The sequence below is a fragment of the Diabrotica virgifera genome, chromosome 10 (genome assembly GCF_917563875.1).
Source record: "Diabrotica virgifera virgifera chromosome 10, PGI_DIABVI_V3a".
Classification (NCBI taxonomy): domain Eukaryota; kingdom Metazoa; phylum Arthropoda; class Insecta; order Coleoptera; family Chrysomelidae; genus Diabrotica; species Diabrotica virgifera.
The window spans coordinates 30516080-30534534 of NC_065452.1; the positions used below are offsets into that span (position 1 = coordinate 30516080).

Genomic DNA, 18455 nt, shown 5'->3' on the forward strand with positions numbered 1-18455 from the left:
ATTATTAATGTTGATGACATTTACCATTTGCAACCATTTGGTACAGGTGCGACGTTGCCAATTTTCAAAATTATCCCTAATCAACTAGGTTCTTTTAATAGAGGTGCTGAATAATTTTTATATAGGAACATTATGGAATAACTGCAATATAAAATTTATCTGTATTTTTTTAATTAATTGCTTCATTATGAATGTATTATTCTCGTTACTCTGTCTTGAAATCTGAATCCGCCATAATTATTTTTGTATGTATACTCTACAGGGTGTCCAGAAACTCTACCGACAAACGAAGACAGGAGATTCCTCACATAATTTTAAGACAATTTAACCAAATTCACCTTGTCCGAAAATGCTTCCTAAGGGAGCTAAAGCTCTTTGAAAATGGCGTCTTGAAATTAGTTTTTTTTTAAAACGTCCAGAACACTTCTATAGTTAGAAAAACTAAAATTTGTACCTACGCATATTTATCTTCCAGAGATAAATCGATTTAATTCTATGTAACATTCTAATACCGGTCATAGGCGTCCGTTTTGGGTAGGGCAACGGTTATTTTATCGCATAACTTTTTTGTCTTTAACTTTTAAGCATTTTTGACTCTGGATTATTAAATTTTGAGGAATTCTAGTACTAGAAGGTACTCTTGCTTTAAGTCGGTAAAAAACACCGTTTTCTAGAAAAATCGATTTGAAATTTTTTCGTTTGTTGAATTTGAAAAATAAAAATTTTCAAAAAAAACTATTTGGAAAAACGAAAAGTCGTACGTTTTCCTTAATTGCGAAATTCTAGTATCGGTCATATGCGTCCGTTTTGGGCAGGTCAACGGTTATTTTATCGCATCACTTTTTTGTCTTTAATTTTTAAGCATTTTTGACACTTGATGACTAAATAATGAGGTGTTCTAATACTAAAAGTTGCTCTTTTTTAAGTTGGTAAAATACACTGTTTTTTTTTTGAAAATTATTTTTTTCAAATTCAAAGAACGAAACATTTTCAAATCGATTATTCTAGAAAACGGTGCATCCTACCAACTTAAAACAAGAGTACCTTTTAGTACTAGAATACAGGGTGTTTCATTAATAATTGTCCATATAGTAACTGGAGAAACCTTAGCACAAAATACGAAGATTTAACCTAAAACACTTAAATAAAATGTGGTTCCTTACTAAGTTACAGGGTGTTTTATCTAAAAATTTAAAAACTATTTTTGCTCAGCATTTTAAAACTATTCGACGTATCCTTTTCATACTTGGTAGGAAGTATAGGTACTGTACAAACTACTAAATTATGTTAAAAAAAACGTTTCTGGCTGTTTCCAGAGGCGTACGACGGGGGAAAGTGAATGGTTGACCCTTTCCAAATTCTACGCCACTGGCGGAATTGCTATTTTAGTTTAATTTTTGGATTCTCCAATATTTTCTATGAAAATAATATCCTCTTCATTCGTAACGATAAAGTCATTAGTTTTCGAGATCTTTGAAGTTAAAAATGAAACGACACGGTTATTTTGATTAATGTAGTGTATCCCTTCATTTTTAATTTCAAATATCTCGAAAACTAGTCATTTTATCGTTACGAATGAAGAGTATATTATTTACGTAAAAAGTATTGGAAAATCAAAAAATTACACTAAAATAGAAATTTCGACAGTGGCGTAGACTTTGGGAAGGGTCAACCAGCCACTATCCCCTGTCGTACGCCTCTGGTAGTAGCTAGAAACGTTTATTTATCTTAATTTATTAGGGTGTACAGTGCCGAAACTTTCTGCCAAGTATGATAAGAATATGCCAAATAGTTTTAAAGTACTGGCTACAAATAATTTTTAAATTTTAATCATATGAATCATATCATAAATTAATCAAAATAACTGTGCCGTTTCATATTTAACTTCAAATACCTCGAAAACTAATGACTTTATCGTTACCAATTAAGAGTATATTATTTACGTAGAAAGTATTGGTGAATCTAAAAATGGCATTAAAATAGTAATTCCTCCAGTGGCGTAGAATTTGAGAAGGGTCAACCATTCACTATCCCCTGTCGTACGCCTCTGGTAGTAGCTAGAAACGTTTGTGTATCATAATTTAATAGGGTGTATAGTAATCGCACTTTCTGCCAAGTATGAAAAGGATATGTCGAATAGTTTTCAAATGCTGAGCAAAAATAGTTTTTAAATTTTTAGATAAAACACCCTGTAACTCAGTAAGGAACCACATTTTATTTAAGTGTTTTAGGTTAAATCTTCGTATTTTGAGCTAAGGTTTCTCCAGTTACTATATGGACAATTATTAATGAAACACCCTGTATATCGTAATTTAATAATCCTGTGTTAAAAATGCTTAGAAGTTAAAGACAAAAAAGTTATACGATAAAATAACCGCTGCCCTACCCAAAACGGACGCCTATGACCGGTATTAGAGATTCGTAATTGATAGAAACGATCTACATATCTGTAAAAGGTAAATAATAAGATTACCAGTTTTCCTTTTTCTAAATAGAAGCGTTCTGGAGATATTTAAGAAAAACTAATTTCATGACACCATCTTTAAAGAGCTCTAACTTCATTAGAAAGCATTTTCGGACTAGGTAAATAAATTGTCTTAAAATTATCTGTAGAATCTCCAGTCTTCGTTTGTCGGGAGAGCTTCTGGACAGCCTGTATAACGAACACGGGTATTACGAGGTTTCGCTAATACGTGTCCGATGAAATTCCCATTGAACTATAACCCTCTATAACGAGGCATGTTTGGTTATAACGAGTTAACGAGGGAAAATGAGATCGAGGATCATGTCTCTTTACCTGTTTTTCCGCGGTTATAGCTATAAATAAATACACCATCTGTCGGTTTACAGAAATGCCTAAAATATATGTGCTTATTGTGGCCAGTGATGTAATAAACTCCACCGCCTGTTAACTTCTTCCTGTTATCCACCAACTGTTTTTCAAAAGCGCCATTCAAACAATATTACAATATTTAGCATCTTATATTGCTCGGAATGGCTTCACTATAGTAATGTCTTAGAAAACTACGTATTCATATGATGCACAATATTATTGTTGTCTGATATAACGACTAACGACATCGGCTTAAACGAGGTAATTATAGTCTGCCATTTCAGTTCTCGTTATAGAGGGAGTCTACTGTAGTTACAAGTTAACAATTTTTTGATATTTTTCTCACAACCCAAACCTCTTCAGGGTTGTAGTTGCCACACAAACACAAACACACTTCTTCTTCTTCTTCTCGTAGCACTACAACCCGAGGTGGGTCTTGGTTGACTGCACAACTCGCTTACATCTCAAACGGTCGTCCATGATAGTTGAGTTAGTGAGTAGCCCCATTGTTCTTAAATCTGACCATAAATATGTTATCTCTCCATCACATTTGTGGGTGTCCTAAGGGTCTTCTTCCTGTCGGGGTTTCTTCCCAGATTAACTTGGTAAGGCGATTATAAGGGAGTCTATGGACATGGCCAGCCCATCTTAGACGTTGGGAGGTGGATTCAGACCACTGTTTATTTCAAACGATTCTGAGAGTTTGTTACCTATCCGGGATATCCGTAGTCTGGATCTACAGCCATTTACACATATCTTAAGTAGGTACTGGATACGTTTTTTTTAACTAAAAGTTCTGCCATTGAATTCCACATCTGATCCTTTTAATACTGCCGTTCAGGGCTGCTTTATCCATTAGGCAATATAGGCAGTTGCCTAGGGCGGCAAAAATTCTGTACAAAAAATATTTGTATATAAAAATTGAAATCGAATAACATTTAAGTACATGTACCATGTACATCCATCAATGGAATATAAGTGAGCATTCATTTCTAGAAAACAAATTGCATTTTCTTAACACCATTCATTCAAAAAGGACAGACGTTGTAAATTTAGGATTATTGGGCCGTCGGCAGCGCAGCAAAGGCGGCGGGCGCACTGTTTTATAATTTTTTTAAACTCAATCCTTTTGGATTATTCGTGGTTGAAAATTTGCTATTTTCATTGAAAAATGTCGCCTATTCGGACGGTTTTTTACGAATACTTTAAAAATTATGCATCTAACGAAAAAACTATATAAAACATTTTTGTAGCTTATGAAAAATCAAAGAGATCGTTCCTTCATAAGTCTTCTAGTGATAACATACAAAGAGATATTGTAGGTAAAAAGACATTTTGTTTGTGCATGCTCAAATCGGTGTGTTCAACTTAATAACAGAGAAATGGTCGATTTTAAGAATATTATAATGCTATCAATATCTTTTGTAAGTACTGCCTGAAAAGACCTTTAAAACGACCGCAATGTTAAATTTCGATTACATTCAAACTAAGCGAGATATGGTGCAACAAAAAAGGATGACTAATTTATTTTAAGATAAAATGCGAAGTATGTATATTTTAACCCCTAATCCACCAGATTCAAATGCATCGTTTTGCTTCTACAATACCTTTTACTATAGTGTTATTTCTATGTTCAACAAGTTGAACGGGTCTAAAATGTGTGGTTTTTGAAAAAAATAAGATTAAATTATAGAGCATTTTTAATTTTTTTTTAAAATCTTTCTTTTTCTCCATGTAACTCGAAAATAATAATAAGATACAGTAATGAAAGAAAAATAAAATTGTTACCTCAAAGAGAACCTACATTTTTGTAAGGTATTTTTTTAAGTATCTCTTATCACCTTCGAATTACATGAAGAAAAAGGAAGATTTCTAAGGAAATTTAAAAATGTGCTCTATAATTTGATCTTATTCTTTTCAAAAACCATTCATTTTAACTCCAAACCATTTCAACCTTTTGAATATAGAAATAATACTATAGTAGAATGCATTGTAGAAGGAAAACGATGCATTTCAATTCTGGTGGATGAGGGGTTAAATATACTTTTTTTTCTATATTTATATATACTATTTCTTATTTTATACTCATTTTTCCTTAAAATACATTAGTCATAAGTTTTTTTGCACCATATCTCGCTTAGTTTGAATATAACTGACATTTTAACAGTTCTCGTTTTAAAAGTCTTTTCAAGCGCTACAAAAGGTATTCGTTGCATTATACCCCTAAAATCAACCATTTCTCTGTTATTTGAAGTTGAATACACCGATTTGAGCATGCACCAAAAAAATCTTTTTTCGCCTACCATCTCTTTTTTATTAAAACTAGAACATTTATGAAAAATTGAATCTCTCTGATTTTTTATAAACTACAAAAATGTTTTATATAGTTTTCTTCGTTAGATGTACAATTTTTATAGTATTCCCAAAAACAGTCTCCGAAAAGTGTCATTTTTCAATGAAAATGGCAAATTTTTTAACCACGAATAACTCAAAAAGTATTGAGTTTTCAAAAAAATTTATAAAACAGTTTTTGCTTAGAATTAGGTTCTCTGGTCACTTCCGGTGTTAGTTTGATAAAAAAAAATCCACCCCCAGAACGGGTGGGAACCGCCCCTAAGTTAAAAGCGCCATATGTTATAGGGTAGACTTTGTTTCTTGAGCTATTCCCTACTTACAGTGAAAATATCAAGTAAATTGATGCAGTAGGATGAAATTCGGAGCCAAATACCCTCACTGACTCCACTAATAGATACCTACATCATTCATAATACATGAATGCATTCATTTAAAGGGTCATTTGGATACCACAATCAAATCACCAATCATCAATAATTGACATATCTAAATATTTAAAGAAGAGTGGATTGAAAGATATTTTCCCTAATTTTGATATTGCTTTGCGCATTTATTTGTGCTTCTTAATTGCCAACCAGCGTGTCCGCTTAAAGCTCATTTTCAAAAATGTCAAGAATTGAAAATAGTCATGAAAATAATTTCCGCAAGTATAGCTTCTTAACAATTTGTCGATCTTGTACATAGAAAGTGACGTAACAAAGGTGATAAATTATGACAACATTATAGATGATTTTTCCAAAGAAAACTCAAGAAAGAAATCTGATGTGATCAGCTGGAATGATAATTTTTATGTATTCTTATTTAAATAAAAAAATCTGCTTGCAATTTTTTTTTCGAAAAAATGGTACATGCTTGAAGGGCGGTTACTAGAGAATTGCCTAGGGCGTCAATTGATCTAAACGCAGCCCTGTACGCTTGTTGGAAATCTATGAAGAGATTATGGACAGTTCTATTGAATTCTTATCGTTTTTCAAGCAGCTCTGCCTTACAGTAAAAATATCTGATCTAGGGTCGATCTATATTTTCTGAATCCGGCTTTGTATTTCTCTATGAAATTTTCTACAAAAGGTGTTAACCTACTTAATAATATATTTAAAATTATTTTCTACGCTATATTAAGTAGTGAGATCCCTCTATAATCAGAGCACTTGGTTATATCTCCCTTTTTATTGGTGGGAATTGGGAATTAGGTATCTAGGGAGCGGATTTATATGCGAGCCATTTTGATATGCACAACAAGATATGCACAATAATTTAAAAAAAAATGCGTATTTTGAGAAACCACATATTTATCTACAATAAAATAAATATATCGATTTTCCCCTTCTTGATTTTTTTATGGTATCGTTGTAAATTTGAGGTAATTAAGTAATTTTTTCTCAATGTACTTTCACCTGTAACACTTTTCTTGGAGTATATTTCCAAAAAAACTTTTAAACATACGATTTTCTAGTTTTTCAAAGGTATGTTTGCACAAATCATCGCCTCGCATAAATCCGAATTAAATTCATAGTGTTCATTGGATAAAGTCATCAACGATTGTCTCATTTTCTTGCATTTTAACATATTTTATGTAGTTCTGTCCCGACGTGTTGTGTAGCTGTGTAGCCGAAAATTTTCGCTGAGATGGTATCTACGACAATAACACATACTTTTCCAAATAACGGTTGAAACTTAAATGTTGAGGAAGCAGCCAAATATTATTTATTAAAGAAAAAAGAAGAGAAAAGCAATCTTAAACTCACCATTTTACTACATGCTTTGCAGAATAATTGGTGTAAAGAATCTGGGGATAGGTTTCTGATCCGGAAATAAACCTGGCTAGAATCTTTCGGCATATTGCACTAACGTATGGTCCTAAAGTTTTGGGAAAAATTTCAAAAGCATATAACTCTGACCACAATAATCTTATATTTTTATTAAATTATTCAACAATTTAACTTAACTATCCTTATTATAAATCAAAATTCAAATGACAGACAAGGGACCATTATTTTCGATTTGCCTAATAATTCCCCTGACACGTTGCATCATCCTTTGGACGACCTCGGCGTCAATTTCTCTAATTTTTGTATATACATATGCGGCGTCTTTAGAGCAAGGACACACCAGACGGCACGCGTCGAATCGACGTCGAGGCAGCGTAAGAGGTAACACAGACGGGGCGGCGTGCGTCGACTGAACCCCCGCTGAGATGTCGATAGCGACGCATCCCTTATATTTTGATGCTGTGACACACACCAGACGCTCTTAAAATTTTCGATGCAGCGGTTCTCTGGCGACATATCCTGGAACCCATCCACCGCCAATCGGTTTTATGACTTCGACGGCATATCATAAATGCGTGTATCGTGGTGCAACACAGACGATTGAGCGGTTCTTTGGCGTTTCTTGTTGTGGGTGTTGCCAAATCTTGTTTAATGATGGAAATTACAGACTCGAACTATATTTTTACTTGAATTCTTTACTCCCATATCAAATTATTTTTATATGGGACTCATCGTATTCTTATTTTTTTTATCTTATAGCTTAAAGGGCGACTTAATTAGGTACATTTTTATCTGGAAAAAAGTAATCTACTAAATAAATTATTTTTCAAACTCTTTGAAACTAATTTCACAAACAGTCAAACAGAATTATCAAATCTGTAACCATTGACCAGTTTGAATTGACTTGAGTTATTTGTCAGAAGGATTGACTTTAATAAAAATAAAAATATTGACTCCATAAAAATAAAGATAATAAACAGTTATCTTACCTTATTTATTATGCTCTACAGGCCTTGTATTTACAATTTTACATAATACAGTTTATACTACTAACTTATTATATAATTTTATTTGATGTATATTATGTAAACATTGCTGAACTATAATTCTCCTATTTTTCGCCTTCTCTTTCCAGTCTATAACTTCCATTGATACTATTATATTCCTGAAACTTTCTTGCAGGCTTTTTCTTGGTCTACCTCGTCTCCTAGTCCCAACTGGTCTTCTTAGCAGTACCATCTTTGACATTCTTTCCTTATCCATCCCCTCGACATGACCTGCCCACCTGATTCTTTATGACTTTGTGTATCATTATTATACTTGGTCCCTTGTAAAGCATCCTTAATTCTTGATTGATGCTTCTATGCCAGCCGTCTTCTGTATCTGTATTCTTTCTTCTTTCCCCTGAAAACAGCTCTAAGTACGTTCCGTTCTCAACTCTCTATCATTTCTTCTTCTGTTTTATTTAGCACCCATGTCTCACATCCGTAGGTGACTGTTGCTCTTATTACGGTTTTGTATATTCTGGTTTTCGTCTTTCTCAATACGTACTTTGACTTTATTTTGAATATTTTTTTTGTTAATATTAATTTGTGAAACATCACTATTTCCCAATTAATGGGTTGACAGCCTCTTAGAGTTATAAATAGTTTTTCCTATGTGATATGCTTTCCCTTATACTTTCGTCCCTTTATGATAGGATGTATCCAATATCTGCGTTTCTTTTTTTCTTTAATCTAAGATAAAGTAAACTTGTATTTATTACAAAAGACAAATCGTCATAACTTTCAGACATCGTGTCGTACAGCAGCCAACACGCGACTAAATTTGGCAACAAAGAAATACAAATACTTTAAATCGTAGCATAGCTGCCGCTGTTACACCGCGCCATGTGTTTTAAGCTGCCTCGACGTCGAATCGACGTGCGCCGCCTGGTGTGTCCTTGTCCTAAAACACATGGCGCGGTATAACAGCGGCAGCTATGCTACAGACAGACGGGGCGGCGTACGTCGACTGAACCCCCGCTGAGATGTCGATAGCGACGCATCCCTTACTATATTTTGATGCTGTGACACACACCAGACGCTCTTAACATTTTCTATGCAGCGACTTTCTATCGACATATCCTGGAACCCATCCACCGCCAATCGGTTTTATGACTTCGACGGCATATCATAAATGCGTGTATCGTGTAGCGTGTATCCAGGATATGTCGCCAGTAAGCCGCTGCATCGAAAATTTTAAGAGCGTCTGGTGTGTGTTACTGCATCAAAGTATAGTAAGGGATGCGTCGCTGTCGACATCTCAGCGGGGGTTCAGTCGACGTACGCCGCCCCGTCTGTGTTACCTCTAACTGTTCCTGATTTTGTGCTTCCCATCCGTTATTATAGACTTTCCGACTTAATATTGCCCAGAACTCTTCAACTGGACGAGCCTGAGGTAGGTTGGGGGGATTGTCTGCTTTCGGTACAAAGGTAATGTTGTTAGTTTCGTACCAGTCCCTTGTGATCCTCGCGTAATGACATGAAGCAAGATCTGGCCAAAAGACTATTTGATCATTTGCATGATGTGTGTTCACAAACTGAAGCAATTTAGAGAGACATCTTTGAATATAAATATTTGCGTTTAAGGCTTCGCCTCGAACAACACCAATGTAGGGCTGTGAGATAAAGCCAGCCTCAGAAATTGCACACCATACCAAAATTTTGTCCTCAAATTTTTTCTTACTTTTGAATTTTATTTCATCAGGTACATTTTCGTAATCGCTCGTGTAAAACCCATCGTTACCCTTCATCTCAGAGTTGGACAAAGTAAAATATTTTTCATCGTCCATCACGATCAACTTGTTGACGAAATGCACTCGCCTTAACGCGCGGCAACATCTCGGAATTCTCTTTAATTGATCCTCTGTGTATTTTGGAGCTTTCCTTCTTTTCCGGTAGATAATATTGTTACTCGATAGGGTCCTGTATACTGTAGTCTTTCCAACATGAAATCTTCTGGCCAGTTTTCGCTGTGAGACCCCAATTTTGTTATTAGCTGCTTCAATCAGTCTTGCCTCTCTTATATGGTTCAAAATCCGCGGTCGGCCACTTTTACGCAAGTTAACATATGGTATCCCTTCTTCACATTCTCTGATTGTGCGATAAATTGTCGATTTGCTTATGTTTTGATCTCTATAAATATTAACAATATCTCGTTTCGACATTCGCCCAACCATATTATAAACACCTCGACGAACAGGGGCGTCATTTGGGCATCCGGGGGGGCATTTGCCCCCCCTGGCCCTAAAAAATGACTGAAATTTACAAAAAATACATCAATATTCATCATAACATCATATATAATGTATTGTATATATAGTGCTTGCCCCCCCCAACAAAATTTCAAATGACGCTCCTGTCGACGAATATCAATTTTATAAGACATTTTGCAGAGCACAAACCAAAATATTCTGCTTTGTTTATTAAATGTCAATAACTGATGACATTTCAATTCCATGGCCTTCTTTGTTAAATGCATTTTGCTTCTCAATCAGACCAGGTGAAATTTTTCCCAAAACTTTAGGACCATAGGTTATTCACAAACAGAAGTACTTTTACACAAAAACTAAACATTCACGATTTACGGGATCTGATTTAAATCATATTGTAACAACTAGCTGATGATTTTCTGTTGGAGTGAATGAAAAGGGAGTGGTAAACTCCAACAGAAGTAGTAAAGAAGAAGATCTACTTAATGTAGCCAAAGGACAAAAATGTGTGGCTTCTCCGTTGAAGAAGCTGGAGTAACTAAAATACAACTTTGTAGTAGTATTTGTATGGAAGGATGCCAAGACAAAGAATATCGAATTGATACAGGACTAGAGATGAGAAATCATTAATAGATAGATATAACTTGAATGGCTAGCTAAATATGTATGAGAAGGGCCACTTGACACTCAAGGAAGGATTCGGCCAATTTGCACGGCTATTTTTGGCCAGACAATAGATTAAAGGAAGTGACAATGATGGCTCGAAAAGAAGATATGAAGATAATGTTCAGAAAATAGATAGAGTAAATATAATAATATACTGAAAATAGAATGAATTTTTGGGCGCCAGAAGAAGGATAACTAGGTTAACGCTCTTCCAGGTATTCTACGCTGCTATAGAGTATGTTAAATTTGTAGTACAAGTATGTGAAAAGTTATTAAAGATTATTAAATTATAAAATATACTACTAAAAATAAAGGAGTAATAAGAAAAAAAAAATCACAATAAATGTATATTTATTGAATGTAACTACTAGATCTTTTTAACAACCTCTGAGTTAGGACAAGTAACTAGTGTGTAACTCTAACATGACAGGAAAAAGTGATACTAGTGAAAGTCAATTACAAAATCATCATACAACTATGATCTAAGAATACTCTTTATAAGGTTAGAAAAACTGACTACGGGTACCTCTAATACAGGAAGTACAACTTACAACTAGGTTAGTAGAACCCTCACCAAATAATAATTGTACGTTTATAATACGTACACCTTAATTAAATACTACCTGATACTATATATAACATATAAATACCTCACTGTGAGTGGGACAGGCACAAGCCTTATTGAATAAATAAACCTACGAGTGGATACACAGATCCTTTTCCTAACTCGTGGTTTATAATAGTAATAATAACAAGTGAAACCAAAAACTAATCTGAGGGATTAGAATCCAGAAGTTCATATGAATTTAATAAATTAAAGTTAAAGTTAAATAAAGTTAATAAGTTAAAGTTAAGTAAAGTTAATAAGTTCAAGTTAAATAAAGTTAATAATTACAATTTTGACTAATATGTGAAGTTAATTTTTAAAAATTTAATTAAACATATACTAAAATAATGGAATGAGTTTAAATAATTATACAAAAGTGGAACACAGCCTAAAAATAATCAAGATAAGAGTACCGACTACTATTATCAGGGAAAATATCTGAGCTCAGAAATTTATACCTTTATAGATTGCAGAGTGTTGGGGAACGCTATCAATTAAATATTATGTTGTAAAGAAAAAAAACCTATAAAAAATATAAAGCAGGAAAAATGTGTGTGCAATTGAACTATAAAAAAAAATGTACTAAATATCACAAAACCAGTCTGTCTTTAATAAGAGCACAGTAAATGTTCCCAAACAAACCACTCTTTCCTAATCTTGAAGTTGATGTAATGAGCACCCAAGGGTGCTAACTCTCGCTAGCAGCTGTCCTGCTGGAGGTACAGGAGAGGAAGACTGGTAGAAAGCAGCTGAAGGTACTCAAAACTGTTGGAAAGCAGCTGGAGGTACTCAAAAAAAGAAAATGTGGAAATAATCCAGGCTGGTCGCCTATTGATTGTTTCTCTCTGTGTGGTCTGGCCTTGGTGTTGTTGTAGGGTGGCTTTAAGATTTCATGGTAGGTGCTAAAAAAAACACAGTGTGGTGTTACTACCAATCTACCAATGTCAAAAAAAAGAAGCAAGAGATACGAGGAGGTGTTTTTATTCCTATGGGAATAAGAAGAAATAGGTCATTAAGTCCAAAAACTTGAATGACTAGACAGCTTGACCTTTTATCAGGTTGCTATCAGATGACCTTGGTCAAATAACACAAGTAATTTCCAATTGAAATACAAAATATAATTACTGTGAAAGAATATTTTATTATAATATATACACCGGTATATAGATATATTATACAAGGATGAAATATAGTAAGACTAAGCGATGGATACTTATTTGATCATCGTTCAAAAGATAGGAGTTCTGTAGACTTGAAAGGAATATAAAAAATGGAGTTTAAATTAGCTCTATTTTCCAACTGGAAGCACAAATTAACAACGAATATTGAATTATCTCTAGATGAGTTTGATCCATGAAAATAAAACATAAAAACCATGAAAATAGACTATGTGAAACTTAGTTAGCAAATGTCAAGGACTTCCAAAATGGCTGAATAAAATACTTAATAAAATGTGTATTTACCGGGGTAGAACTCATTGGATATAGTATGCTCTAAAATTCTTCAAATCCACTGCTGCTGGATAACTTCACTATACTTTTATTGTAATATTTAATCAATTTGGAACTGAGAATTAGAGGTGAATAATTGAGTCTAATGACCCCGCACACTACGATTCAGACCGAACACTCGAGAAACAATGGCAATCCAAGGCTCACGTTCACAGCTGAATCCTTCGTACCCCTCTACTAAGCATTGGCTGTCAAAGTGGGGAAACCAATGTTGCCACGTTTTAAATGTGACGTCATCAAGCATTTAAAAATTCTGAGATGGGTTTAAGTTCTATTTGAATAAACATTGAAAGAAAATAATTCTGAAAATAATTAAATAATATTTTGGATAGTTAAATAATATCTTCCCATCAATAATCGATTCTATAAGGGGCGGAACGTCACATTCCCTTTCAACCACCAGAAAAAAAAATTTTATTTAAAAAAAATTTTTTTTTTTTTTTTTTCAAAATATTAAACTAGAGTAGTAGTGCTTAGTGTATCATTCCCCGTTGATTCGCAAGATTACAAATAATCACCACTAATAATCAAGGGAAAGTAGGATGGTCACTGCAGCAAATAACGGAAATTGCAAAATATGACCCGAAGTCCTAGTAAAAGTGCTAAAGATGAGACATAATTTATAATGCCAAATAAGTGTCGAATTGGCAGTAAATCCAAAGTTGAACTATCCATGGACATCAGATTTATAAGGAGTATATCCAAGGACGAACAACCAGGCAAAGGTGAGAGCCAATTCATACCATAACGCAAGTACATATACTAAAGTCACCAATGAAATCAATAACTATAATAAGTGAAGAATCAAACACTCAATCCTAAATTGGACTAGCAATGGACACCAGATTCGTAATAGCATATCCAGAGAAGAACAACTAGGAATATTTATAGAATAATTTTCACCAATACCAACTAATATAAATAGTGAACATACCAAAGGAATGCAAACACATTAACCAAAATAAATGTGGAATCAGACACTCAATCCAAAGTCAGACTATCAATGGACAACAGATTCACAAAAGCATATCCAATGAAGAACGACCAGGAAGATTTATGGACCAATTCACATCCATACTAAATCATATAAATAAATTAGGTCTACGTACACCCACATCCGGTAATACGAACCTATACAACCAAATAAACAAAATAAGTGAAGAATCGGACACTTAATCCAAAATCGGACTAGCAATGGACACCAGATTTATAGGAGCATATCCAAAGAAGAACGATCAGGAAGATTTATGGACCAATTCTCACTAATACTAAATAACTAACTAAATTAGCTCTAGATCTACCCTCATCCGGTAATATGAGCCTATCGAAACTAAATAGTAAAAATAAAGGATGAACTTATAAGTTCTATGACTCCATGGTAAATACAAAATATGACGGGAACGAGCTCCCAATCTTTCATAAGACTGTATATTCATGTGAACATACATAGGATTATCCAGGAGATATTCCTGAATCTAAGCAACAATTAATGCCTAAGGAAAGAAGAGGGAATCTACTAAAAAGAAAATCAATAATTTGTCCCAGTGGGTTAATCACTAACATTACGACTCTACGTCTATGGAAAGTCAAGCATCTATATACTATGAACTAAGAGACATAAAATAAGCAAACTAGACTTCCCTATTATCGTGTGAAAATGTGCCTGGAATATTTGGAACAATTGCACAAGAATGGTTAGGAAGTGTTGTACACCATTTCCCAACCAGAAATATTATCATGGATAAACATCTGCCTACTCTGACAAGAAAGACATGGATTACGAAATCGGATAGCAGTGATCAGTTGCTGAACTTCGAACCCACGTATTCACCAACTTTGAGCATTAACAGACTAGTTCATAAGAAGAAATATGAAGGACTCAAGAATTCATTTATAAATCAAAATTCCAAATTCATTCCAGAATCATCCTGTGGAGGAAGTAAGAATCCGAATTAATATAAAGTATTTAAGGTACCTGTGACAAATATCAATAAAGTAACCCAATAACAAATTAACAACCACAACTTCTTTCCAATATGGCAAATCCAATGACATGATATAAAAACAATAAGAAAAAAATAATAGGTATGTAATCAAATATCCAAGATATAACACATAATCTAAGATATGGTAGTGTAACATAGCTCCATCTATATTAAGCAAGAATACTTGTATGAGCCCACACATCCAAATATCTTAATATATAATAATCAACAGCCCTTTTATTCTGAGAGGTTGAGTACAAAACTAAGAGTACAAGTGGAGGTTATTAACTTGGTAATACTACTGGCTGGATTAGTATTTGAGAATATTTGTCGATAATGACTCAAATGCAATCTATAATACAAAAAAATAATAATAAACTCATACAAGCGGTATTACACAAGAATTCGGTACCTAATAACTAATACGTGAGAAATCATCAAGCCATGCCGAAGGATAAAAATTGCTATGGTCAGGCATTATCTGGTGATTAACAATTTAAACTAAAATACTATACCATAATAAAACTAATTAAAGGCAAACACAGGAAGATATTAGCTTAAACAACCCTGTTAAGCTAATCTTCTTCCGATGAAGTTGAAGAATCCACATCGTCCATGGTGTTGTCAGGCAGTAAATCCTTTACATGAAATTGACCAATTCGCTTATTAGTCGAATTGTCCTTTAATTCATAAATCAAAGGAGATATTACCCTTGAGACAGTACATGGGACATATTTCTGGCAAAACTTTGCAGAAATGGCATCACCCTTATTGGATTTGACAAAATTGCGCTTTAAGACTCGATCACCAACAAAGAATCGCAGATCTCGTTTCCTCAAATTATAGTGCTGCTGGTTCCTTAGGTAAGAAGTTTTTAACTTCTTCCTAATGTCTGCGAAAATATGAGGTAACGTCTGGAGATCATCTAAGCGATGAAGTTTCTCAGATATTTGAGGAAGATTTTCGGAATTGTCTGAAATTACACCAAAATAATCACCTGATAAAGCCACATTCCTACCAAAATTCAAATATGCTGGAGAGCACTGGGTAACTTCATGGACAGAAGTCCTTATGGCTTGAGCTATGGAATGAATATATTGATCCCAAGCTCTGTGATCAGGGTAAGTATAGGACCTTAGAGCTGTGACAATACTGCGATTTACTCTCTCAGTATGATTTGCTTGTGGATGGTAGGCAGCATTATAAAAGGTCTTTTGAACCTTATATTTAGCTAGAAGATCTTTAAAGGCCTTCGATACAAACTGAGGACCGTTGTCACATGACACAATTTGAGGAACACCATACACCAAAAAGACTTGTTCCTCCAAATATTTTAAAATTGCTGGAGTTGTGGCCTGGCGAAGGGGACAAACTAAAGGAAATTTAGTGAAATAATCCACAACTACCAGGCAATAGGTATTACCCTTGTAACTCCGAGGATAAGGTCCAATGAGATCCATTGAGATCATCTGCCAAGGAAAATTTATGTTCCTGAAGGAACCCATAAGTCCAGCCTGTGGTAGGTTACTTGGTTTACAAGTAGCACAAACCATGCATTTAGAAATGTACCTTTTTATAGACTTCCGCATACCAGGCCAATAATATAATTCGGCAATACGGTGATAAGTCTTATAAAAACCAAAATGACCCGCCGTAACTTCATCATGAAATATATGCAGAATATTTTCCCTATTTGGCGTAGGTACAACTATTTTCCACTCCGACATATTGGATAAGGACTCTATCGGACTTAAGATGTGTTTGTACAGAATATTATTCTCTACCTTAAAATCAGGATATTTTTGTGGGTCTTGAGTGACCCTATCAATCATATTCTGATACCACATATCAGGACTTAAAGAGGACAGATCTAGGACATTAATATCATGGACACGTGAAAGAGCATCTGCGACCACTACCCCGTTTGCCTTTCTATGGACAATCTTATATGAATAGGCAGCCAGTTTGCATATCCATCGAGAAAGCCTCTGTGAAGGGTTTTTCATACTATGAAGCCATACTAAGGAACTATGATCAGTAATTATAGTGAAATTACGACCTTCCAGATAATAACGAAAAGCTTCTAACCCATGGATGATAGCTAAGAGTTCTTTCTCCGTAGTTGAATAGTTTTTCTGGGCCTTGTTCAACTTCTTACTAGTGTACGCTATGGGGTGTTCGGAGCCATCTTTCAACTGAAATAATACGCCTCCAGAAGCTGTATTAGAGCAATCTGTCATTAGATAAAAATGCTCATCAAAATTAGGTGACATCATAACCGGAGCGCTCGTTAAAGCATCTTTAACGCGCCTAAAAGCTTCGTCAGCCTCAGGAGTCCAAGTAATGGTCTGTCCCTTTTTCCTGTTCTTCAAAAGATCAGTAAGAGGTGACAACAAAGTAGAGTAGGACGGTACAAATCGCCGATAATAGCCACACATTCCCAATATCCTACGGACTTGGGTGGTGGTCTTTGGTATAGGAAAATTTTTGATAGCAACTATTTTCTCAGGATCAGTCCTCAGCCCCTGGTTATCCACAACATAACCCAAGAACTTAAGACTAGGGCGACAAAACTGACATTTATCCAGATTGACCGTTAGATTAGCTTCCTTAAGACGTAAAAATAACTTATCTAAAATTTCCATATGAAGGGAAAAATCAGGAGTGACAACCAAAATATCGTCTAAATAATAGAAAACATAGGGCTCTAACGGTGGACCAATGACTAAATCCATCAGACGACACATTGTCTGAGGAGCAGAAACAAGACCGAAAGGCATGGTGACAAACTGGAATAATCCTTTACCACTGACAGCAAAAGCAGTATACTTCTTGCTCTCTTCACTCAGTGGGATCTGTAGGAAGGCCTTAGACAAATCAATAGAAGAGATGTATTTGGCATTCTGAAGTTTGCTCAAAATCACATCTATTCTGGGGATAGGATAAGCATCCCTGTTAGTTGTGATACTGTTTAGTTTTCGACCGTCAAAGCAGATCCTGAAGGATCCATCCTTCTTCTTCGTTAACCAGAGCGGAGAACAGTAGGACGATGTTGAAGGTTCTATGATATTTAAAGCAAGCATCGAATCTACTTCCTTTTCTAAATCTGCCTGCCAGGCTTGAGGTATGGGGTACTGATATAATCTGAAAGGAGTGGGATTTCCCACTTCGATAGTGTGAGAGATTAACGACGTACGACCTAGTTTGTCTTTTGAAGAAAGAGTAGTAAATTTAGAGATCATACTCTCTAATTGCCTTTGTTCAGAGCTTGATAAACTAGCAAAATCGTGAATAGCACTAAGGGTAGATAAATTAAATTCAGATATGGAAAAAGAAAAATCAGAACAACTTAAGGTACTATTGAAAGCATTGAAAAAGTCCATACCTAAAATTATAGAATTCTGCACGGAAGGAATAACATAAAATGTAATTTCCCTACATAAATCTGCCACTGTGATTTTAATTTGGAGTTTGCC

General features: G+C 34.6%; 1 protein-coding gene across 1 annotated transcript; it reads right to left on the reverse strand.

The window, feature by feature from the left end:
• Positions 1–8612: 8612 nt before the first annotated feature.
• On the reverse strand, positions 8613–10177 carry LOC126893008 (uncharacterized). The gene is made up of 2 exons (XM_050662945.1): positions 9305–10177; positions 8613–8693 (listed from the first exon to the last, which is right to left on the reverse strand). The coding sequence occupies exons 1-2, from the start codon at positions 10175–10177 to the stop codon at positions 8613–8615; spliced, it is 954 nt and encodes a 317-aa protein (XP_050518902.1).
• Between the last annotated feature and the right edge of the window lie 8278 nt (positions 10178–18455).

Excerpts from the sequence above, each read along its gene's own strand:
- LOC126893008 (XM_050662945.1), bottom strand. The coding sequence starts at position 10,177 with ATGGTTGGGCGAATGTCGAAACGAGATATTGTTAATATTTATAGAGAT. Across the intron at positions 8,694-9,304 it reads AAAATCAGGAACAGTTAGAG|ATTAAAGAAAAAAAGAAACG; the intron begins GTAACACAGACG and ends ACTTTATCTTAG.